Source organism: Netta rufina (assembly GCF_964035555.1).
Source record: "Netta rufina genome assembly, chromosome: 3".
Taxonomy (NCBI): domain Eukaryota; kingdom Metazoa; phylum Chordata; class Aves; order Anseriformes; family Anatidae; genus Netta; species Netta rufina.
In genome coordinates, this window is record NC_140125.1 from 54,214,582 (window position 1) to 54,241,306 (window position 26,725).

Sequence of the window (26,725 nt, forward strand, 5' to 3'; positions counted from 1 at the left end):
TTGCATCACAGTTGCTTACCTTTAATCCCTCATTTCTATGAGGGAATTTAAGAATAGAGAGACCATTTTGGTTGAAGTTATGTTATACATTTTTTCATGTAGTTTAATTAATTAATATCAGTTAATTGAGAGTGCAGTTTCATAATTAAGGTTCATCATCTTTAAAAGTGTCAGTCTACAAGGTTTCTTTTCAATAAATTAACATTTAAATGGTTATTAAAAATTTATTACAGATCCTGTAATTTTACTTTGTAAAATACCAGCATACACAATAATTTATATTTTAAATTCATTGGGATTCTGATTTCTTAAAGTTTTTACTGGAGCTGTTTATTTCATTAAAATCATGTAGCTGTCTTATGAAAGGATGCTGGAGAACACTTCCACAGTTTTCACTCACTATTACAGAGTACATTACCTCAACAGCATTACTTGGGTTATGCCCTTTTTCTGTTTTTCTGCATTTAAACTTGGCAAGATTGTTCTTGGTAAATCAATAACCCATAAAACCTGAGTCTTTTCCAGTCCTTATGGGTTCCTTTTTTAGCACCTTTCACATGTCACTTTGTGGGCTCCAGCGATGACCAATGAGAACCTCCAAGTGTTCCATTTCTCATCATATCTCATAGGAAATCATCTGAGAATTTTATTCTTTCAGTGGCTAAAGCCTGATCCACAGTCTGTTCAAGTCAAAGATGCATTCTTCTGTTAATTTGATGTGCTTTGGATAATGCCTTTAGAAAATGTCTTTGGAAGATGAACATATGATCATAATGTTAAAGTGATACACTATCAAAACAGCTGAATTCAAATGATATATCTACTGATTTTAGAGAGATAATTAATCTAACTGATAAAAATAAAACAAACAAACAAAAAAAAAAACAAACACATTACTTTACACCCAGTATGAATACACCACATTCTAAATTCAGTATGTTTTCCAACTGGAAACATTTGTTTCTCTGACATTTGATTTAGATAGTTAATGTAATTAATCACAATGTGTTTTGGTATATAGCAACAGTGTTAGGGAACTCAAATCTATTTTTTATTCAGAAATCTCCATGAAACTTCTTGTTCCAAGATGATTACATCCAGGAAAGATCAAAACCCAGCTTGCTTTGCCAAATAATATCTTTTGTTTCCTAAGCAAACTTCTGATTTGGAAAACCAAATGTAGAAGGTTATCAATTATTTATGTATGTCCAATGTATTTTACATTTAAACTAATTAAACTAAGACAAATGTCTCTGTGTATATACATGAATAAGCACTCTAACAGGTGAATTTTGATATAAAACAGGTGAACTTCGTTTTAAAAAAAAAATAAAAATCCCTTCCCTTCCCAGTCATAGTTATACCAATTTGACACTTTACGAATAATCTTACCAAATGAAAGTTTTAACACAGAATATGAATAGTTTGGGTATTCTGAATATATGTCTTTGCTTGACACCTCTTTGGTTCTTGGTATCCTGATTTGCACAACTGTATACATGTCCAAAAGCATAAATTAATGTATTTTAGAAAGAATTAAGACCCAATATTTTATATGTCTCTACATAGCTCTGGAAAGATTTTTTTTTTTTTTCATTTTATTTTTTTTCGGGGGGAGGATAGGGATGTTTTTGGTTCTAGAAAAGTCTAAGTATTCTTAGTTTTTATATTAATTTATGGAAGTAATAATCATCTTTCAAAGATAGGACTCTTGCTTGGATTGCTTGCTGAAGTTTTCTTCTGTAATGTACTAATGTACTATTCAGTAATAGCTGTACTTTAAGAGAAATGTTTCTGATAACATAAGTTATATTTTCACCTCTACAGTATGTTACATTTGAATACCGTCTTATTACTAGGAATTACACAATACTGATTAATTAGTTTTTTTGTTTGTTTGTTTGTTTGTTTTTTCATATTCATTATACATAAACAGAGAAACCGAGCAACTGCTTTTTCTTTTATTTACTTTGTCCAACAGCATTGTGGGATTCCACTCAGTTATTTTCTCAACTAATTTACTACAGTTTCAAGCTTCAGAAGCCAGGATAAAAACATTTTTCTAAAGAGCGAATGTGCTTTTAACCTGTACCAAACACAGTTACAGGAAGCAACCTCTCCTACGCACATCTCTCAAACCTTGGAAGCACTGCACAAGTTCATTTAGTTAAATGCAGACTCTTAGCAGATGGATAGGAAGGAGCAAAGTTGATGTAAGTTGCTGGGTTGAGAGCATATTTGCTGAGGATAGAAGAAAATGATATTAAAAGAACAGAAATTCAGTGAAGATGCAGCTTAAAAAGGACTTTCAGGATTGTGTTTGGAGTTAATATTGCCATGTAGGTGTTAAGAGCAAGTGTGTCAAGGCAACTTGTAAAGTCCTTGTTTTGGTAAGCCAATCTTTCTGATGATGTAAATAAGTGGTCATGGATGAAGAAACAGCTAATTAGAAGATGGACTTGTTAGAAATAACTTAATTCTGCAAAAAGGAATAATGAAATCACTGTAATCAGCTGCCTAGTACAACATGGACAGAGACCTGTTGTAAAGCCATGCTGAGGACAGTCTCCAAATTGAAGTGAGTAGCTTTGCAGATGTGCCCTTATTGTAAAAGTGACAACTGATCCAAATTTTTATTTTAAGTTGTTCAGCTTTAGTTCAAAGTTCTGACTTCGTATTAACAAATTTGCATAAAATGACTCTGCAGTCTTGATGATGTTGACAAATTGCTATGGAAAAGAGAACTTGTGGCAGCTTGTTGTGCATAACCTTAAAGAACAGTCTTCAGTATTTAAGTATAACACATTAACGATAAGTACATGTATAACAAGTTAACGATTGTTAACTGAGCTCATAGCAAAGTTCTCCCATGACAGTGCATTTCATAATATGCCAAGTCCATAAAAGCTTGTTTTAATTTTCCTTTGAAACCTTGACCACTGATACAAATGGGCTTGCCAGATGACACGTGCAAAAAACTTGTAGTGTCCTATGACATACACAAAAAATTCAGGATGCCCCACAGGACCTGTTCTTTACATGGCCTAATGGGTATTTTGGCTTAAATCCTCCCAGATGGCCTCTTTAAGACAGTAGTGATGCCTTGTGATTACCCTAGCCAGCTGGGATAGCAAGCAGCTGCACTCAGTGCAGGTGCAAACAGATTGTGGTGGGCTAGAATTTTTGTACACATGTAAACTGAGCTTTTTACCATTTAATTTGGACAAATCACTAAAAATCACACGTTAACAGGTATTGGAGTAGATGAGTAACCATCTTGATCATTTCTGAATCATGTATTCCTGAAAAACGTGTCTTTCTATTTTCTCCTTAGCCTACATAACATCTTGGGGATATACTACCACCTTCAATCTTGAATAATATATATTTTATTTTTTTTTAGTTTAGTGAATTTTGCTCATGGTCTTTTATACAATGAGCAAAACCATTTATTAGCTTTTCTACAGAAATGCTGATATGTCAAGGGAATTAACTCACTGTGCTTTATTATTCACTTATTCATTTACGTTTATATCATAATATCTATATCTAAAGTTCTGTATTCTCTAAAGGAGGATGGTATTGCCAATGGTCAACATTTTTTTTTAATTTTTTTTTTTTTTTTTTTTTTTTGTGGAGAGGATCTTGAGATGGTAAGAGACATAACGAGTTCACACAGTGAGCTCATGGTAGAGTGTAGCTTTAAGGAGATTTTGTTGTAAGGGTGAAATCTTTGGCACTGCTGCTACAATCTTGTATAACTATTTACCACAAGTACAGTAGCTGTACAACTTAATAGCCCTAAAATGGTACGCTGGGCACACAAGCTTTGAAGTTTTGAGATGATTCACGGTGTTGTACTTATTTTATGGCTTCATGAACCGAGGAGATAAACATTTTGGCACTGATTTTTTTTTTTTTTTTCTGTTTCAAAGCCACAGAAGTTGCTATTTTCTAAAGATATTGTTTTCTTATTTGACCTTCTAAACTGCTTTGATTGTTAAGTTAGGAACAGTATGTAAAGAGGCCAACAATAGCCACAATTTTACATTGCACTTCAGTGACACCAAACCTTGAAAAAAAAATAAAAAAAGTGAACATGTAATGGAAAGAAAGCAACCTTGTACACGAATGGTGTATCTTAGTAACTCTAGATGTGTTTAGGCATGGGGCAATTTGCAGAGTTTTCATGTGCAGTAGTCCTTATGGCAGTAATTTGCAATTAGCTTGAAAAGGACAAGACTTGCAGCTGCTGTAATAGTTTGTTTTTTTTTAACAGACCTTCCAAAATAGCTGCAAAATATCTCCTTTGACTAGTAGGTTTCCTGTGGAGTTTTGCAGCAATGTTATTAGAAAAAAAGTAATCCTCTGCTTATCAGTTACTTTAATCTGTAGAAGTGATAGTCTAACTAATACCCTGAAAATAAAGGAAGCCAATACATCTGTAAGTGAAAGAGGAATGCTAGCAAGCACCCGGATCTCACTTTATGGATGCTTTTTGCTAATTTAATTTTTGTAAAGTTTCAGTTCATTGCCATGAATGCAAGAGATGAGAATCAGTCCTTACAATGGAATAACATAGTAAGTTATCATTTGTATTCAAACAGCAGATTGAGAGGTATCATGCAATAGCACGATTATGTGAGGCAACAGAGTAAGGTTAAAACTGTTGGATATCATATAAAAGCTTTTCATCACTGTGTTTTCTTACTGTGTGAGGCATCTTTAGTCTTTCATGTCTATACTGTGTAAAAAACAACAGCCCTTTCTCTCCTCCTTGGTCATCTTCTGGGTACTGTGTGAGACAAAGCTGCTCTTGCAAGTAGCTTTTACTGTGACTATTTATAGAATTGTCTTTTAGTGCTTTTGAAATACAGGGAGGTGTATTGCCTCCTGTAGAGAAATTTAAAGTAGAGAAAAGGACCAGACAATGTAGTGCAACGGTTTGCTGGTAAGATCCTGAGGAGAAGACACTGATTCTAAAGGATTCTAAAGAACAGGGAGAAGTGGGGGAGAGCTACATGCACTGAGAACTTGTGTCAGGTGGGAAAAAGCCAAAGCAGAGAAGGAACAGTTCAGCAGAAGTATTCAGAAAGGTACTTAGACTTTGGCTGCAGGCATGTGTGGGATCAAAAACTATAAACAGGCAATGCTTTCAATAGCTGATACAATAAACTAGAAGACAGTAATAGCAGGAGGAAAAGGACCAGGGTTTGAATAACAGCTCTGATACTGGAAATGTAAGAGGTATCCAAATGCAATGTTTTCAAACTCTAGGAGTGTAGGAGTGTAGAGGGGGAAATAACTGCATCAAAGCTGGAGTTAGCAGGCTGACCAGCATCAAAAAGGCTCCAACAGGGAGAAAAAGTATCAAATGCAGCAGGATCAGAGGAGAAGATACTGGGAATCTAATAAATTCAGCAACTCAGTCCTGGACTTCTTACATATTCCTAGGGTTCTTGCTGGAGGCCAGTAGTTTGTTCAGGGGCTCTTTGAAGATGTGCCCTTGTCCCTGTCCATTTTCCCCTTCCAAGCCATTGTCTTTGAGCTTCATGCTCCAGTCTTCCCCCAAGGACTTTTGTGTCAGCGTGGAGTACAAGAATATGTTGAAACTGGAGTGATTCAATTGTGTAAATTTTCAGACAGAGGAAACAAGGTGAAGAGGGGAAAAGTATTTAGAAAACAATGCCCTAGCTCAACTTTCATCCTCAAGGTTTCTGAATCTAGGTTAAAGCTTTTAGGAGAAAGAATAGTTGTCTGTTAATAACATTAAGTGTGTGTATTTTCTATCACATTTTCTTATTCCAAAATGTTTCACATGAAGTTATGTTTAGACTGAATTTCTGAAAGGACTTTTAAATTTTAAAACTTGCTGGCGTTTTACCTTGGGGTTGCCGAGTGGAATGCTGTGTGCACTGTCTCCTCCACAACCTAGCCTGGACCTGGGCACTGCTGAGGGGCAAGCCAGGACTCATCTGGGTGGCTGGTGAGGAGCTTTTGAAATAAAGGCAGGGAAACAGAACTGTGTGTGGGTACAGGAAAAGTTTGGGTATGGGCAGTTTTGCTGCAGACAAGAAGCCAAAGAAATGCAAAAGAAGATGAATTGAGGCAGATAACAAGATCACAGGCATTGGTACATGGGGATCAGTAAAAGCCCATGCTCTTGTGAAGTATTTATATGCACATATATAAAAGGAATTACTACTTGCTTCCTTCCTCTGTCTGAGACACAGACAGTGTCCGACAAACCCATCAGCATCTGTCACTTGCCAGAAGGATGACTATAAAGTACATATTGCAGAGATAAAAATGTTGTAGAGATAGAAACACTGAATTGCTGAGGAAGCTGCTCTTCCATGATTACAGTCAAATCACCATTCTTCTTTGACCAGGTAGTGACTGATTCCCCAGTTTCTTCAGTTTCATCAATCACAAGGACCTTGCTTAGACTTAGATCAGTCTCTTCACAACTTTTTTTTTTTTTTTTTTTTTCCCATAACATCTATCTGCTTGTTGGTTTACATACTAGGAATATTACTAAATTTTATTTGGTGATGATCCTAATCATAAAATAAATGGAGTCTTTGAATAATCTCAGAAGTATACCTTTGAGGGTTTTCTAATGCATGGCTTGCAACATTTCTTTTTTTTTTTTTTTTTTTTTAATTCTCACTAGATTTTCTTATAAAGTCATAAAGCTAATTCTGCAACTTTCCAGATTTTATTTCTTTGTCCAGATGAATGAGATTCTGAACATTAAGTCATGAGTTGATTCCATTTTGCATCATTTGCTTGTATTTCTTTTTAGCAAAGTTTTGTGGCTGCAGTTAAGAGCGCTATTTCATGTGAGGTGATTTTTTTTTCAAAATTATGATATTAAATAATTATTGTATTCTCATTCACAGAGGTAGTTACTTTGAAAGGTGACTGCAAAGAACTATTAAATCAAGCATGTTATCCAGCCTTCTAGGTGCTTAATATTTAGTAAAGCTGTAATAAGATACCAAGAATGACAGAAATTGTCTTTCACTTGTGTTGCATAGCTATAATTATTGTTCTTTGTGCAAAGGAACAAGAAATGTCTATTGCCCTTCTAAATAAATGTGCTTTTGTTAAGATGGAGGTGAATATGTAAAATGAGCTGAAAGTTCTCTCTCTTTTCACCCACCTTCCCCCCCCCCAATATGTTTTTTAATGTTTAAAAATAAGGAAATTAGCTAACATTTAGTTAACATTTAGCTAACATTCATTACATTTTTGTGACAAATCAATAAAAGTTGTCACAACATGTGTGACATTTTGTGACAGCCCAATATGTCCTTTTAAATGCTATAATGTTTGTCCTCCCAGAAATGTCTTAGTTCCCTTCTTTGTTTTGGAAGTGAATAGTCTGAAAACAATTAATAAAAGCTTCCAATATCATCCATTTTTTATCTCAGCATAATAAATACTTTTTTTTTTTTTTTATGGCATTCTTTAGAGCCATGAACCTCAAATACATGTGTTTATCTGAATATCCCTGAAATTAGTATTTGCTAAAATATAAATTTAAATCTGAATATGAAATTATCTTGTAAATCTCTGTTTTTACAAGTTTGTACATATCTAAACACATTTCATAAGATCATGGAACTATTCACATACGTAAGGTTCTTTTTGTGCACAGCAGTTTTAAAACCAAGACCCAAAGTGCTATTATAAGGCTGAATCTGCTCAGAAATTTCCAGAGTGAGAAGTATTTGAATTAAAAGAAACAATGTATATATAAGTAATCTTGTTTAGCTTTTTGTGTTATAGTGACAGATTAGAAATAATACCCAACAGTTAAGAAGGAACTAATGTTCTTTTAACAAAAACTACTTACATAATGGAGTTCATTGAACATTCTATAACTTACGTGTTTCTTTGATATTAAACAATTGAATATGAAATTCTATGGGTTTGGGCAAAAAAAAAAAAAGAGAGAGACAGAAGGGAGGATCTACAGTAATAATCTTAATCTAAATTAATTTTATTAATCTTAATATTTTAATCTAAAATTTAATGAAAGAAATACTTAAACTTATTTCATTTCTAAAATAAATGATCCCTTTATAAAAACATTTTCTGGTATTTTCCCTTAGCTGATAAATAATTTACACTCCTGGATGAACATAGCTGTCTTAGAGGTTTCAGCTATGCTGAACCCTGGAGCTTTCCAGGAAACGCTCATTAATTTCCACTCTAAGTAAACAGTAAGTAATGATCCTTCCTGATTTATTTATTTCTGAAAATAATTTGCAAAAAGAATATGCAATTGTTGGAAAGCACTGATGCGATACGTATGTGCATGCGCACATACCCATTGTTCCCTGTTCACATAATTCACATAAATTGGCCCTTTTTACTTGATGTTTAATAACTTCAGCATAATTCTTTTAGTTTCTTTCCAGTGCTACATATCTGAGCACAATCATCTGTAATTCCAACTTAGAGGTTATTTGAATATTATCTGTATTAGTTTTCTGTTCAAGCGAGCCATTCACTAAAGTCTCACATTAGATATGTAGGGGTTTTTAAGATACACAGAAATAATTAAGAAGGAATTATTGTGGACTTTTTCCAGATAGACTCTTGCCTGTTTGTGTTGCTACAATGGTGCATTATATAACACATCTGTTACACAGTTCATTTATTTTCTCTGATTATCTCTCCAGGAAATGAACTATGTATGCAAAGAGTGTTTTGTTTTGTCTGTCTTTTAGTTACAAACTGCTGTGAATTCAAGCTAGTAAAAGCAAGCTAGTTAAAGCATATCCAATGATGGAATGGAGAATGAGAAATCACTCCTCCAGAAGTTTGTTCTATGATAAAAGTGGCCATAAGAAAGCATTGTCTTCTTTCTTCCTTATGGAAGGTGGTGTTCCTTCTGATAAACAGAGCTGTCCACAACAGTACTCAGCAGGTAGATGAAGATAAATTATTTATCGCTTCACCTAGAGCCAGGGTCTAGACCTGTAGTTTCTTAAGCCTCTCAAAGAGAGGAGTCATAGAACCAGGAAGAAAGAATGAATATCTTGAATGTCCTGCACCCTTCCCTATCTAGGCACTTCTGGGGATGAGGGTGATACCCAGCGATTCTTTCAGTTATGTAGTATTCCTTATGAGTAGGCTGATCTCAGAAACAAAAGAAAACAAAACCTATTGACATAAATTTCAGTGATTTTGTCTCTGTAGCATAGGATTTTTGGTTTGGAGTTTTTTTAAGTTAATCCAGTAGGAAGTTACAAGGCCTGGAAATAAAGCTAATATAAAGACAAGGGGAAACGTACAGTTCAAAATCTCACTTAGACTCTAGATAAACTGAGGTGTTCCCCATTAAATTACATTCTGGAGCATTTGAGGTGATTAAAAAAAATAATATTTAAGATATCTCATTTTACTTGATTCACAGAATAGGGAATATGATTAATTAGTTTTTTTTCCAAAGAATATTAAATCTTGTCAATAGCCTAATGATGAAACATCTTCTAAAACAGCTGCTATCCCTCAGAAAGCATGGCTTCAAATAGAGAAATGGCCATACAGGTGACTGACAAGTGAGCCAAGTGTTTACTAAAAACGCTGAACAGTTTCTGACTAGATATATTCATTCTATTAGAAAAAACTGACCTGAATATACCCAAAATAATAATATTACCATGCTAATGTAAATGAATATAGTTTTACTGCATGAATGACCTATTTCTGAAATCTCCTTTCATTGCTACAAAAGTGATATTTCAAGTGTGTTTCACATAGATTTGTAGGATGCACTTTGGAAATCAGTAGGCACTGATTGGGAAGAATAATCACATATAGAACCCAATACCCTTCAGCATGCTAGAGGTTGGCCATGTGTTGCCTAGACTGCCATGTGCTTGAGCTCCATTGATTTTAAGAGGATGTTTACTGGTAATGTAAACCTTGATCAGCAGCTTAGAAAGGTCCAATGATGACTGCTGCAGTCCAGTCCTTCCCTCATCTCCAGCAGTTGTTACTGCCTCATTTTGGCCCAGACATTACAGGAGTGGAAGGGAGCTGAGCTGTCCAAATACCAGCACTGTGCTGTAAAACATCTATAAGCTGCACTGCATAGTCAAAAGTATACAAATGTGAATGCAACTCAAGGGAAAGGGCTGGAGGTGGGACTGCAGTTGCTGGTAGAAATCAGCTTCAACTGCTGTGACACTGTAGTTTCACAAGCATTTCTTCCAGTTGCAGTGATGGCTAGAGTGGTTCCTACCCTGCTGCTTCTGCCTGAGCTAGGGCAGTTGTGCAAATTAGAAGAATTTATCTGCATTAAGAATATATATATATACATTCACATATATAACATAATATATATATATATTTATATGTATATATTTTATATATATATATGCACACATCTGTATTTTTTTTACATATATATCTATATACATTTAATGTGGGTGTGGGTGTGTGTTTCAACTTGCCTTTAATGTGTGTGAGTTCCCCAGTCCAGTTCACTGCAGAACAGTTGAGTCAGATGGAATGTGAGGGTGACAGTAGGCCAGGAATGATCAGGCAAGTGTTAAGGGTGCTAGAAAGGGAAGTGCTCACATTATCTGTAGTGTCAATGGTAAAATACAGCTCTAACTCAAGCCTTTTTCTAATTTAATTTCTCTTTACTTCAGCTTCAACAGAGAGGTCTTTTCCAATCTTTCCTGTACAAAAGGCAAAAAAAAACTAGTTACTGGCACCATTTGCAGTCTTTATACTGCTTGGTCAAGTAGATGTGTAATTTAAACTTTGAGTATTTCTGCTTGATCTGAATGTTCTGAAATACGTTCTGAAATATTATGGCAGAGCTGTGAGGGGTTGGAGAATGAGAGGGAGGAAGAAGCATGGTAATTTCCCCTAGCTCCTTGTTTTGAAAGAAGACCCCACGGTGATTTATCAAGATGCATCCTAGTACACAAAGGATCACAGTTAGTCTCCAACTCTAGCGTACAGGAGACTACTTCACAGGAGACAAAGACTGGCTGTTCATTTGCATTTGCTGTTTTGATTATAGAGGAAGCATCTGGTTTGCTTTCTGCTGAATTACTTTGTGGTTGTCTATTCTCATGCATGCTGTTGAGAAGCTGTTCTGCCCTTGTCTTCCACAAAGACAACAAAAAGTTATGGAAGTTCTTTGGGCTAAGCTTGGTCTGTGTGGTTTGAATAGTGATTTGAATAGTGGTTCAAATAGTGATTTGAAGCAACAGAAGCATGTGGCAAACTTTTTGGAAAGGGCAGCTCAGAATTAGCTTTCTTCTGCAGGACAGAATTTTGCAAGAGGATAAGGAAGCCTTCAGTATTTCATTCAGAGATGGTGCAATAAATCAATGTGTGGCACATTTTAAAAGCCATATATCTAGGTATGTTCTCAGCTGACAGAGAAGAGCTGCCAGTGAAAACCCAGCATATTTATTAATGCCTCATTCACCTTCATTTTTCTACCCTCTTGGTATTCATATAAGCACAGCTATGTAGAATCTTTTACTCTGATATGAACACCAAATGCACCTTTATTTTTTTCCCCAAGCATACATGCAGTGTTATGTTTTTTATTGTGAGTCTTTTGGGAAGAATATTGCCTTACCAATGAGTAACACTGCTGTTGCTCCTGACTTTGCCAATGTCTCTCTGTGTCAGTGGTATACAACTCCCTTATAATGTAACACAGTTTATTGAAGCCTAAACTACTATTAGAGGATTCTGTCTGCTGCATGGGAATGCTGTGAAGCATGTTAAATATCCCTGTTGTGAAACAAAAACAAATCTGAAGACTCTTAGCCTACAGGTATAAATATGAATTCAATCTGCTATTATTTTTTTATAATGTTCCACATGTTCCTGCTCAATGCTACTCGTTGCCACAATGTCTCATATCTTGCAGGAGTTTTGCTTGCTACTTTATCCAGGTATTGTGCAAGGCTATCACAAGAATCAATCTTTGATACTGCTGCCTAAGTCCCTCTAAGAAAAATTGAATTATAGCTAAGCTGAAACACTGCAACATATTAAAATATGTAACAGATGAAATCTGTTTCTCATGTTTCCTCCCTATGTTTTTATACCTTTGTTCCACTCTATGCATTTTTTTCTTTCCCCTTCCCCTTCCCCTTCCCCTTCCCCTTCCCCATCCTCTTCCCCTTCTTCTCCTTCTCTTTCCCTGAAGGGACCACTTGTACTCAAGCATACGAGAAAGATCCTGACATTTGAATGAGCCACTGCCAGGCAACATAAATATATTTCCCCGACTATCTTACTTCAGCAGACAGTTCAGTCAGAGTGCTCTTTTCTTTGAACTCCAGATGATGCTTTTTGTACCTTGTTTACCAGTGGGCTTTCTGAGAGATTTTGGTAAAACTCCGTCATTGCAGTCTGATTAATTCAGATCTGCTCTTCTTCTGCTGACAGTGAATAATTGTTACCAGCTTTCCTAGGAGAAATTTTATTTACTAGTATTGTTGTGGAGTATCTTTTAAGTGCTGATGTTAAGTAGGTGGGAGATAATGGTATTAGCTCATCAGTAACTTCTCTGAAATCATTTGGTATTGGGATGTCAGAAGTATATTGGTGCTTTACTACATATTTCAGTATAATTTTGATGAGAAGATTTCTGTTTTATTAACAAACTGCCTGTGTGACACTGTCTCTTCGCTTCAGATTCTTTAAACAGATTGAGAGTAACTGATGTTTATAGGGGTAGGACTATATTTAACTGTGTTTGTAGAAGTTTATAAGCATATATTAGCTGTAGCAGTATAGAAGAGCTTCAGCCCCTCAAACCTTCTGGATATCATCAGATATGGGCAACATCATTTTAGTAGCACATATTTGCTATCTCATGGATGCTACACCAAACATAGTTCTTCTGCCTCTGGGGATAGGAGCCTTCAGCCTGGAAAGGTCTTCTATGTATCAATAAACTTGTGTCTTGCAGGTCATATTTGTGATAGTAGGGTGATACAAGTCATAAAACAATATCCAAGGCTATGTCTGAGCAGTGGCTCCATTTCTTGACCCAAGCTAAATGTTTTATTTTCATCCATGAGGAATTTGTCAAATTCACATTCCAGACCAGGTAACAGAGAAAAGAAAAACAAAATAAATAACATTTTCTCTGTAAATGAGAAAGAAGATAAAAACTACTACAATTTAATGGTTGGGGAAAAAAAAAAATCAAATTATAATTCCAGATGAAACTTGCTGAATTTTAAGTTACATATATATTTTTTTCTAATATTTAATCCCTGCTATCATACTTGCTAGAAGATATTACTGTGATATTTTTAAGTAATGGAATTCCATGCAACCTTTCAGTACTGACAAAGGATGACAATTAGGATTTATAGGTCCAGTTAGTTTGGATGAACTTGTACAACGTTCCAAAACTTTTCCAGATGTCTCCATCAGGATTATGTGAATAATTAATATCTTTGTCTCCTGACAGTACCAAACAATAAAAAGAATCTTTTTAACTTAATAAAAAATGACATTTCTTTATATTTTTGCTAAATAGCAACTGTCCCAGGTAAAATAAAACATTTATGATAAAAGGAATGCATTTAATTAATATTTTGAATATTTTAGTCACTGGCTTAAAATGAAAATGAGAATTTTTGAAAAACAAAAAAAAGGCCCTAGATTTCATAGAAGTTTAGGTACGAAATGTTGAGTAGCAATAGGTGCCTGGTGGAGTGCTGAAAACTAAGATAGCTGAGAGGGACGCTATGTGTTCCCTGCTAGAACCCACCCTGTTTTTATTTGTTTATATTTATTTTGTGAAAGTTGACAACTTCTCCTGAGTGTATTAAGCTTGTCAATCTGTCACTTACAAATGTAAATATTCTGTCAGAGTGCTTCCAATAAGTTCCAGCTTCATTATGTGCCTCAGCAGTTTGGGTTGGTTGACGACAAGGTGGTGGTTCTCCAAGAGCAATGTTTGTGTTCACACCTCAGACAGGTCCATACAGTGAGTTTCCTTAGGTTGCTTAGTAGATGCTGAAATGTTCCTTGAATTTGTTATCTGTTGAAGGAGAGCATGCAAAAAGGGGTTTTCAGTGAATGATGTGTTTTCTGGGAACATGCTGCTTGCTAACTTATTAGGTTTCCCTGGACAACAAAATGAATATAAATGGCCAGCTGCATTCCAGAGTCTTGATTTCCCTGCAATGTATTCTTTTGCTCTGTCATAGGGTGACACTCCCACACAGCTGCTAAAATGCTTTTGTTGTTGTAGTAGTTAAAGGAAATTGCTGCAATTAATTTTGCTGTCTTTTTTCTCTTTGATGTGTCATTACAATTTCTTGGATAATTTTTCAGAGATTGGTTTCTGTTCAAAGCCAGTCATGGAGGGGTGAATGTTATAGGAGGGGAAAACTTTTGAGCACACATACGTGTATGTTTCTGGTTTGGTATAGTTAGGACAACATAATGAACATGAAATATACATGTATGTATACAAAAGTATACATACTTTTTTTTTCTTTTTTCTTTTTTCTTTTCTTTTTTCTTTTTTTTTTTTTTTTCTGTTACATACAAGTGCATTAGGGAAAAGTAGGACTTCTCCAAAGTGAACAATCTGAAAAAATAAAATGGATGCAGGTGCCTTAGTCAAGCTAGTTTTATTTCCTAATGACTATAAAGAATGACCAGACCATGAACTCTGAGGTTATGCTCCATTTCTTGGGTACAGCACATTATGTTCTGAGCAGTTTCTATTTGTGGTCTTGAAGCAGTTTTAATCTTCAAGTTCAGTATAGACCTGACAGTTTTTTCTTCTTTTCCTTGGGCTGCAAAATAGTCTGCTTTTCTGCTAGCTTCAGATGCTGCTGAAATGAATGTTAATTGGTTCAGTGGTAAGTACCCTAGGTCCTAGGAGGAAACAGACTGAGGAGCAGAAAATTTTGTGTTTTGTTCACTGGATTTTATGAATGAAAGAAGAAAGAGGAGAGCCCTCCCAGTTCCATCACCTGAAAGTTGTAGTCAAAAAAGGTCTTCAGTTCAAAACTGACATTTATCAAGATTCCAACCATGGATGGAGATGGAAATCAAAATGGTGAAAATATAATTGAAAAAGAGTTTAAAAAAAAAAAAATGAAATAGTATAAAATAAAATCAGGATTTTAGATGTATTAAGAAACAGGTAAATTATAAGGTTAGTAATCATTAATTTCAGCTTCTAGTTACTTCAATAAATAAATAATACTAGTTTAAAAGAGTAGCTGATGATGATCACTGTTTGTTACCTTGAAAAGATAATTTTATCTCTTTTCCAAAGTGTTCTCGAATGTGTAATGACAACCTTCAGGTCCTTTGTGTACCTTTTCTAATCAATAGAACAAGAAGCATAAAAAATGAAATAAAGGAGATATTTTATACCCTAGCTTTTGCAGGGAAACTGTGGTGTGAAGAAGTTATAATGAGCTGACTGTGGTAGAAGAGGTCTTCGGATTCACTTTAACCAAGTTTAATTAATTTGCCACCTTGACCCTGCTACCCAGCCATTAGCATGTGCAGCATGCCTGCACTGCCTTTGTCTGGCCTGAGGTTTTTCATGGATTTTTTCATGAGCCTGGGCTGCAGCAAATACCACTAGCAAACTGGCAAGTCTTGCAGGCTGATCTTTGTTTTTCAAACATCTCCCCTGATAACTGTGTCTTGAAGCATACATTTGAAATCTCACAGGGTCATGCTGTGGTCACTTACAGTACTGTGAAAGAGTCCACTTCAGTCTGCTTCCTTTTGTCCGTATCCAGTGACTATACATTTTCTTAAAAACTTGATGAGCAATTGCTTCAGAAAAGCTTTTGCTCAAATGATTGGTTCTTGGCAGTCAAAAAACACATCACTTATTTATATTTGATTTAGTTTCTGATTGGAGCACAAACATGTACTTTAGTGAAAAGGCCTGAATTCAGCTAAGCATGCAAAAAAATCTGAGTCATGCTGGATATGACCTCAAATCTTGGAGCAGGTTTATAACAAGGGTTCATCCAAGGTGGTTGGTGTTCCCTGGCTGCCCATTGCATGTCTTTCATCGCTTCTTCTTGTGGGGTTATTTCATCCGTTGGATGAACAGTTAAAGGAACAGCACAGACCAGAAGAGCAGCAGCCTGGGGGGGGGGAGGGGGAAGAAGAGGGAGGGGGAGAAGAATCTGGTGGAGAGTACAGCTTGTATTTATGAGCATGTCTTTTGTGTTCATAAAAGTCAGGCAGGAATGCATAGCCAGCATCACAAATGATTTTAGCTGGATCTGCTTTTGAAGGAAAACATTTTGCATACTGACCTCTTAAAAAGTATGACAAATTAAAAAAATAAAATAAAACAAAACAACAAGAAAAAAAACACTGTGCACAAAAAAAATCCACAAACCTACTTGCAACTGTTCTAAATATTAATATAAAACTGTTCTAAATATTAATATAAATTTAGAGTGATAGAATTAACTGTTGTAGAGGGAAAAAAAAAAAAAAAAAAAGTTTACTACTTCATACTGCATGATTTAGTCAGCAGCTAATACATTTGATATAGCACCCTACCTCAACTGTGTAGGAAAAGTTTCAGAGACCATCCTTGAAATGAAAAGCCTTCCCATGAAGTTGATTGTTCCTACACTTAAAATCTTTGGGAATAGCTTATGTTCTCCCTTTTTCAATATGTAGACAATATCCCGCACACTTTATTTGCAATCCTGAACTCCCTGAAAGAAAGAACAGCTCTCAGTGATAAAGGAGCCCTAAAGTAGCATCTTATTTTTGTTAAAGGGTAGCCTGAGTCTTGGATGTTCAGATTACAGTCCAGGGATAAATGATTGATAGTTAAAATGCTTTAATGAATGAGCATGGTAGTGCTGTAGGAAATTGTCACATAATAATTAACATAATTTTTGTTGCTCTTTTGAATTGATTTGTGTTTGTATAGAAAATACATGCATGTATCACTCCTTACTTTGTAAAGACAACATGATAAGCTTTCTCTAGCAAACTGCCAGGCAACCTGCACCAGCAATAATCATATACAATTATTATTGTTGGTTTTATTATTATTTTAATGACTTAGTAGTTTTTAATGAAACTACTTGTATAAATGAGGAAGAAAATTTAGGTCTAGGAAGTTCTAGTATTGGCAGTTACCTTGCCTAGCTCATAGAGTATGTTAAAACCTAAGAAAGAATTCATGCTTTTTTAGTGTACTGCATCCAGGTTTTCGCCTCACAATCTAAACAGTTTTCCTCCAACTGATTTCTGAAGGTTTTATTTCCTTTATCACTTTGAGAAAAGTTCAGTTGCTGGTTTTCTTCTTTTTCCTGATTTGCAAGAAAGAAAGCTTGCACTTGAGTTTAAGAAGGCTTCTCTATCCTAAAGATTTTGTGGCTGAAAAGATTAGAGAGTGTGCTAAGAGCCTGCCACACCTCCATCCTAATCCTGCCGCCTCCTGGATGAGGCACTTAACCTCTCTGTGTTCTGTCTATAAAATACATTTAATAATACTTAATGGCTTTACTGCCCTTTGAAAATGTAAAGTGCTATGTGAGTGCTGATTACTTTTATTGTGTTCCCTGATGGAAGGCCTTAACATATTTGTGTTAACTGGTGGTGCTAATGCACTTTCTGGAATAATCTTATTTATCAAAGTGAAACAGTTGCAAAATAAAAACTTTATTAGTCAAGGCAGACATGGTGACACATGCAAGGAAAGTTGGGAAATTTAAGCACTTAGCTTCACTGAGTATGTCTGTGCTACATTTCAGCCACAGTCTGGAGCTACATTTCAACACAGCTTGTCTTTTCTCCAAACTGCATCCGTGCAAGGGACATCCTAGTGAGGGAGAAATCTCCATCTTTTGCTTTGGAGCTTTGGAGCCATGGCCTGACCACCAGCTTGGGACAGATTTTTCCAGACAATCAAACCTTGAAGAGCAATTTACTTGGGGCTGCTGTGCAGTGAGAATTCACAGTCCCCAAAACCCACAAGAGAACTTCCATTCTTGGAGCTGGCTCCTGGATTGGGTGTCTGCATGCTGCAGCTGGGCCAGCACTGAGTGCATCTCCCCAGGAGCAATGCCAGCCATCTTAGTGTTGTCCTGTGGACCTCTGACATTTTTCTCAGGCAAGATAGCAGTATATCCCAAAAACATGGCAGGCAAACGTCAGGTGATGAAAGTGTATGTTGGACCAGTGGTAATTATCTGTTATTACCAGTAAAGTGTTTTCATGGACCTAAATCCAGACTGTGTTTGGTACAAAGTATTGGCTTTGAATAGATCAACTTCCACTTGTATGCTTCTCCACTAGCTTGCTTTGGCATAGGAAATTTGATGTAGGACAGTATTTACTAGATCTTGGGTATGCAGGGAACATTTGTGTAATAGTTCGGACTGGTATGTATCTGAGGAAGGAAGGAGAGATTCCTGTCCTGAATGAAGCATTAGCTATTTGGACCAGGAATGGCCTCAAGAACCTTTTAGTCTCCTCATCCTGAAAAGATATGGACTGGGCAGGCCTGAAAAAATATGCACTTTTGTGCAAAGAGAAGTTATTGACTGAAGTCATAAGAACTTTACACATTCCTGCAAAATGGTTGAAATGGTTCTCCTTCAACTGAGAAATGCATTTTTGAATTGCCATGGTGAAGCCTTTAGGTAGAAGCAGATTGACCAGCTTCTAGAAATGGGATCTGAAATAAAAGTGAAAAAACTGACCCCTGCAACATCCCTAACTCAGGTTATGTTTATGGCTGTAAATTGTAATTGTTATAATACAGAAAGGGGTTTAGAGCTGTTAGAGTTTAAAATGACAAATGTAAATTTTTTAAAAGGAATTAACAGCAAATGGTCTTTTCTCTGATCTCATCTCTTCATTTCTGATAGACTTCTTAGGTTTAGAGGAGACAATTTATGAGTTTATAAGTTTAAAAATTTATAAGGTATTATAATATATTATAATTATACAGGCAGTGAAAGTACAGAATTCTGAAAGAGTTGACAAAGTGTGCCATTTGCTTGGTGTTTGCCTTTCAAACTTTTCTCTCAGGAACTTAGCAAATTACAACTATTTTTTCCTGATCCCATTTATAGAAAAAAAAGTAATGTCCCTTTAGAAAAATGTATCAGTCATACTATTTATTTTGTTACCAAAACATTTGTATTCAAAATGTTGAATTTTAGAACTTTTTGATCTTCACTCTTCAAAACACAGCTTGATTTAAAACACTGGAATTGTGTAAACAAGACTATATGACCATGCCATCCATTAAATTCCCTAAGGAGGGAGAACTTAGTAAAAATTGGTTATAATTTTGGTCTGAAGATCTGTGTAATGAGGTAGAAATAAGCCCTGTGAATATTACAGGAATAGCCCTGTGAATACTGAGACTCATGGAAAATAGTGTTTATGATTCTCTGATTCACTTCTCCTTGAACTCTCGTTTGCCCTGTTGTTGTGTATGGGCAAGGCTATAGTCAGGGTGAAAACTTCTCAGCTGGACTAAGAGATTGCCTGGCTCTGCCTTAAAGGTTGAAGAATCTGAGCGATCCGTGTAAATTCAGACCAAAATGTCATTTTATGTGCTAGAAAAATGCAGAGATATGGTCTCTGCTTGACTCTCGGCTTGGAAAGTCTTGGCGCTGACCCACTGGCCCTACAGCAAGCACAAATTTCTCATCTTGATCAAATGATCATGACAGAGCTATTGATCCTTTAATGCCCATTAGGTTAAGAGAAACAGGTGCTGTTTTGCTTTTTTCTGTCTGTTTCTCGAAAGAATTTGCTGTAGAGATTATTTTTTCAGTTTATTTTATCTACATAGATATTTTGTTCATATAAACCATATCTTAATTTGGCTGTTTTATGGAGTGGTTGCTATCTCTCAGGTAGAAGCACTCACCACTACTTTCCTGCTGTCTTTGCCAACCTAATTTGTGTTTCTTCCAAATGTGCCCTATTACATGCCTGTTGCATAGCTGAAATACTGTGTTAAGATGAAAATAACATCTTTCTCCTGTAGTTGCTACTTTTCAAAACACTGCAATAAGATAAAAGAAGAGAACAGTTTATATATGCAGATATATGATGTGGTGTAAGAATGTTCTGCCTTCTCAGGCCATTTTTGTAAAGAATAGCATTTTGTATTTTTTTACTGTAGAAGAGATTCTAAAAATTCTCTTTACTATCAAGGTAAAGACCTCCCATACAAGAGGGCAGGACATTTAGAAATGACATAACCTTTGCAGTCCAAGAGGTTCAGCATATTTATAATTTATCTGGAATAAAAGGATGAATAGCAGTGTTAAAAATTACAGGTAATATTAAGTTGGCTAGGGTGATAAAGAAAAGAGCCAGTGAAAAACTGTGCAGTCCTAGTCTCACTGTCTCCAAAAGAACATAGTTGAACTGGAAAATGCTCAGAGGACAGTGATGAATTAGGATAATTTTAATGTGAGGAATGGCTTGAATATGCACAAACTCTTTGAAAAAGGGAAGATTGGCAGTGAGATAATGAGGGAATGATGGTATATTTCATTAAAATAACTAGATGTATCAAATCAAAGTTAGTGATTTTTATTTTTATTTTTATTTTTATTTTTGAATATATTACTATTTTCACAGTGTTAACCTAGGGTGTGAAACTTTTTATATAAAAAATCTGAAGTGGATTAAAAGTCTACATAGGTTCAAAAAGCAACTCAACAAACTAGAGGAAAAAACAGTTGAGGGACGTTAAGTACAAAAAGACGATCTCTGGCTCAGGAAGTCCCTGAGTCACATACCACGAGAGCCTGAGAAAGCATCTCTAGAAGCATGACTTTATGTTTTTCCTGCTGTATGTTCTGCATCTGGTATCAATTGCTGTTGTAAATTGGATACTTTGCTAGATGGACCTTTGGTATTTCTTTTAAAGCTTTTTACTGCTTTTGTTTTACTTTCTTTCAGAACACTTGGAGGCAGAGTCATTAGCACAATTTTGTTTATAGTCTTGCAAAAATTGCTTGAGATTTATATTTTAGGCACTCATGGTAATTAAAACATATGGTATAAACATGTAAGTAGGATTACAGATAGATCAGATTAAAAAAGAAGATTGTTTTATCATTTGTTGTGGGAAGAGGAATAGTCTGGACACTGTATAATTGTTTCTTGAGTCATAGCAGAAGCTGTGAAATGCCAATAATTTAAAGATCCCCAAATATTAATAAGTACCTAGTGGAGGATTTATTGTTGTAGGGGTAAATCTGCAATCATTGGGTCTCTGAGAATGTTAATTATTAGGGAAATTCTGACAAAATTGGATGCTACTTACTATTTCAAAAATAATTAAGACTAATCATGAATTTATTGGTTTCAAAATATTGGACTGGTAAAATATGACATATATATATTGTTGGTATTTGATCCAGAAGACTGCAGGGTTCACAATACATGTTACAGTAGCAATAAATGAAAACCATCTGAGCTTTATGTTGCTCCCTACTGCAAACCTCTTCTCTGTTTTCAAGAGTAGATGTATTTTTGTTGTTGTTGTGCTCTCTCTCTCTTTTTAAACCTAATTCTCCTTCTAGCAGTCATTGTGTTCTTTCATGGTAATCTGTCCCTTTGGACAATGACCAAAATTCCCACTTTCATGGATCTGCTGCCTCTTCCAGTACCGTCTAGAAGAGAGAGATTTGTATCATATTATCACTGACACTGTTGCTTTAAATTAGCAAGTATAATCAGTTTAGTTTGAACATTGCTGTTTTTGTTTTTGCACATAACCAATTTAATTGCCACCTACTCTTAGCTGAGTGCTCAGAACACCTTTCTGGCTTTTCAGAAGTTCAAATTTCCATATTTATACACAAGTTCATGGAACAATTATTGTGTTCTGTTGGCAATCACTCAAAAATACCATTAATTTATCTGCGTATGAAACAGGGACGTTCCAGACATGGCTTTTAATCTGTGTTTTGCTTCTGACAGACATGATGTGTGAAGAGCTTAATGGCAATCTAGATCTTTAGATTTTTGGACACATATTGATATGTGTCATAAGATCATTCAATTGGTCATTCTGGTAGATGGAATCAGATGTAGGTTATATGGAATAAGCTGCAATTAGTTTATCAACAGTGAAGTCAAGGTCCTTCTCTTTTCTTAAGGAACAATAACTGAACATTTGGAATTCAGAAATACTTTTTTCTTTCAAAACTTGCCACCACTAAAAGAACACTGATATTTGGGAATTCAGTGCACATCAACACATAATTTTAGTAAAATTAAAGTGCAGCTTGCTCTGAATGATGAAGTGACTAAAGATTTATTCATTTAATTTAACCTCCCATAACATTACTCTGAATTAACTTGCTTGAACAAGAATATTTCTTAAAAATAATAATTAAATCTTGATTAGCATTTCAAATGACAGAAAATTCATGGAACCTTAGTATGTTGCTCAGATAATTACTTTTGTTAACAATGGCTTCTTGTTTTTAGTCGGACGTGGAGCAGGTTTAAGTTCCACTGTGGGCTTCTGTGTGTTATACCATTACCATTTGTAATGTAATTTTCCTTTTCTTTAGGTATTTACACTTTGCAGTCTTTTAACTCTTTAACCTATTTGGCTTAAAGAGTAACTAAATTCCTGTTTTTCCTCACTAGAGGGCATGTTTTTCAATGCTTTCATCGTTTTGACCTTTATCATTCTGTCCAACTTCTCATCCTCCTTCACGAATGGCTACCAGATTCACGTAGCATGGAGGTAATTTAACTTCCTAACTCTTTTTGAGTTTGCCTGGGTTTTTATAAAATTTATTGGTTTTATAGATGCAGTTTCCCACTGTAAGCTCAAACATCTTGTCTATATCCCTAATGTTCTTAGTTTTAAATTTCTCTCTTTATACTTTTTGTTTATATCTTATTTTATGATGAAGCTAGTAAGTGAGCTAGATAGCTTACATTATTAACCTGTTTGTTATTTTATTTTCCACATGCCTTCATATCAACTTAATTATGATTTCTGCTTTTTCCCATGTCATTGTTAAAAAAATGCTCAAGATAAAGAAGTAAGCTGTATGGGGTTCCTCTAGAAACACATCACTTCAATTCAATTCATTACTCTTTTACCATTGCATACTGAGATGTGTCACTTAAAACACTTGAATTCAGTTTATCTGTTGCATATTTTCATGAAATTGAATGTTTTGTAAAAGTATGTTTCATAAAAACTGTTATTTTTATAAACTAAATGTATAATATCATCTAAAAAGCCAACAAGTTAATTTGATCATGTTTCTATGAATTCTTGTGCATTATTATATTACAGACTTTTAAACCTTCGATAATCAAGGCTTGTGTTACCTGTTTTATTATAGTACCCAAAACTGTAAGACTGACAGATCATTTAAGACTTTAAAATACAGACACATCATCAGTGTTATTTTTCATCCTAGTTTTCTGATGAAACTTAATTGAAATCGAAGTTAATATTCCAGGTAGCAAGAATGTTGTGGTCTTTTAGGACTTTTTAATGCAAAATATTCATATTTAGCTACTTTAAATTATTTTAACATTGTATTGCTGTATTCTTCTTTTTCTCAAAGCAGACTAGCAAAACTCCTGACGTAATTTATTTTTTACTTTTTCTCTTTAGTTTTTATGCAGATCACATAACCTCAGTGCAATCTGAAATTTTGTATGCAGGGCTAGGGAAAATTAGAACTAATGAAAACCTAGTGCTTAAAAAGGCTTAAAAAGTTGTAGTAAAAATAAGACCAAGACAGTGAAGTGAGAAAGGAGAATTATATCAGAAAAAGAATGCCCTTGTACAAAGGGTATAGTTCCTTATAGTTCTGTGCTTTGAAAAATGCAGCCCCTTTTCAGCTGGAAAGATACATACTTTATTTTCAGTTTGTTTCTTTGACTACATTAAGTTGAAATAAAAGAAGAAAGGACTTCTGTTCAGCATACTAAAGACAGGGCTGAATAAGTGTTTGAAGTTCTATGAGATTTGTTAGTTCCTGCTTGGGTTCTGCTATAGCACACAGTTATCACCTTTCCCAGCACATGTAGATATATTTCAATGACTTTTCATGTTACTGTTATGTTTTTCATATATTTTGAAAAACTCTGGATGAAAAAGACTGGTTAAAAGTAAGTTTGTTCTTGCACGTAGGTTGAATCTAGACTTGAGGTATGACTCGAAGTTTACAGGGCTGCCAAACATTTTGGCATCCAGAATACTGTAGAATGAGCAAAGTGAATTACCACAGCTGCAACAAACTCATTTCTTCTGCAAGTCAAAACAATCCAATGTAGAATAGTATGCAGCCATGTGAAATGATGACAAAACTGACTGATATGAACTGGCTACAAACTTCAAATATCACACGGGGACTTGGGCCCATGCATTGCTGTGGTTCTTTTAATTCACAGATAAAAATATTATATGGTGTGCTGTTGTATTAAGGCAATACTTAATAGGAAATATAGTGTTTATTGTTTGTTCTCCATATATAGACAACAATTTCCTTCTGCCAGTTTCATTCTTAAGTGCTATAATCAATGCTTAGTAGTTAATAATCTTACTATTTTAAGTTTTAGCTCTATTGATTCAGGCTGTTTGGTGACTCAGGCAACTGCAATTCCATCACTGTGAAGTCTGAAACTCATCTTTACATTTCGAAATAAATGGAAAAATACAAGAAAAAAAAGGACATTTTTTTTTTTTTTTAAATACTTACCACCTTCATAAAAACAGCAGGTAATGCTACTTTGGTCTAAACCCACTCCTAGTGATTGATAGATGAGTTTTATTTCAGAAATGTCAAAGCTGTTTATTTCTGTTTCTGTTTCTTTTTTTTTGTTTTGTTTTGTTTTGTTTTGTTTTGTTTTGTTTAATGATTGTTTATGAATGGACTGATTAGCTCTCAGAAGTGTCCATTAAAACATTTATACTGCCAACTGTTCTGAAAATTATTCTGTTTGAGGGAACTTCTACACATTTCCTTCTTAGCAAGCTTATATAACTAAAAAAAAAACCAAACACCAGCAAGCAAAGGCTGTATGGAAGTGCAGAGGAAAGAAATTACTCTCTACTTCCCACAAACGAGCGATTTTTGACCACATCCTTGAGGCAGAGCTTCAACGCACATAGCTGTTGTTCAGGAGGACAGACGTTTTCACAATGAGAGCCCACTCTCTTCTTCCTTTTTCCATATTTTATTGCTGATTGTGACATTGTATGGTATTGAATATCCCTTTGGTTGGTTTAGGTCAGTTGCCCTGGTGATATTCTTTCCTCCCCTCTTGTCCACCCCCAGCCTGCTGGCTCTGGGGGAGTTGGAGGGAGTCCTGATGCTGTGCCAGTAATGCTCAGTAATAGGCACAACACTGGTGTGATACCAGTGCTGTTCTAGCTACAAGTGCAGAGCACAGCAACGTATGGGCTGCTGTAGGGAAAGTGAATTCCATCCCAGCCAGACACAGTACTATGTTAACCTGGCTCTTACACTGCTAGAAAGTGTTGAATGTTTTATAGGATAAAGACATAGTGAACCTGAAAATACACAAATCTCAATCAGAAAATTGAAAAAGGACAATTTTTTGTTTTTTTTTTTTTTTTTTATTGCTTTTTCTTGGTTATCCAGCTCCAATGCACTTTTTAACCTGGTTCTCTGAAAAATTTTGTTCCACTTACAAAACAAGAATGTTTTTATTGTCTCCTATTTACTCTTTCAGGATTTGTGGATTTAACACTCCATGATCAGGTCCATCTACTGGAATGTGCCTGGTTAGAGATACTGATGATTGGCTTAGTCTGGCGCTCCATGGAACACCCAGGAAAGCTTTTATTTGCACCTAATCTATTACTGGACAGGTCAGTCTGAGTATTGCTGTTAATTATTTGATTTGTTTCTACTGCAATCAGATTAATTTCTAGTTTGTAGACATCTTGCTGATACTACAATTTCGTCATAAATTAAGCAGGATTTTCATTGGTGGGACTGGAAAAGAAACTCTAAAATATCTAGAATTACTCTGTTGAATGATGTTGGTAATTTGCTAGACAGAGAAAACATCTGAAAGTCACCTGCTGCTGGAAGTACTTTATTTCAAAAGCAGACGAAAACTCCTGTTATAATTTGTACAGTTTGTTGCAAAGCTAAATTAAATTAAAAATAAATCTGGAACACTAATCCCTTTAATCCAGATAATTATTTCTGCTTACCTAGAATCCTCCTAGCCAGTCTTAGCTAAAATTGGTTTATTCAGGCAGCCAGCCATAATTTTGTAAGAAAATCCTGATGGCTCTAAGTTGAAATCTTATTTATTTACACTGAGATTTTTATTTTTCTTCTGAATACTGGAGTCAAATTTGGAAAATGCACACCTGTTTGCTTCTCTAAGCCTTTTTAGATAGTCTTGCTGAGATGCTGTAGTTGTTTCTATGTGAAAGAGAAAAATATGCTTCTCTGCCATACAACGATATTCTGGATTTCAGCTGTCAGTCTTCACAAAATCAAAACAGGAATTCTAGCAATTTTAGTGCAAACTCTCTCTCTCTCTCTTTCTCTCTCTCTCTCTTTTTTTTTTTTTTTTTTCTTTTTCCAGTCATGGAAATATTTAACCTTGAGAAAGTGCATTGAAGCAGAATAAATAGTGAGCAGGGGATTTGACATATGACTGTGGCAAACCCAGGAACAGTTGGTTAAGA

The 26,725-nt window shown here is 35.2% G+C and overlaps 1 protein-coding gene across 1 annotated transcript in view; it reads left to right on the plus strand.

The window, feature by feature from the left end:
* ESR1 (estrogen receptor 1) overlaps positions 1-26,725 on the plus strand; it is a 139,696-nt gene that overhangs the window by 81,876 nt on the left and 31,095 nt on the right. The window contains exon 6 of the mRNA XM_084285268.1: positions 25,750-25,888. Within this exon, the coding sequence (XP_084141394.1) occupies positions 25,750-25,888 (139 nt within the window). The remainder of the gene's footprint in view (positions 1-25,749; positions 25,889-26,725) is intronic.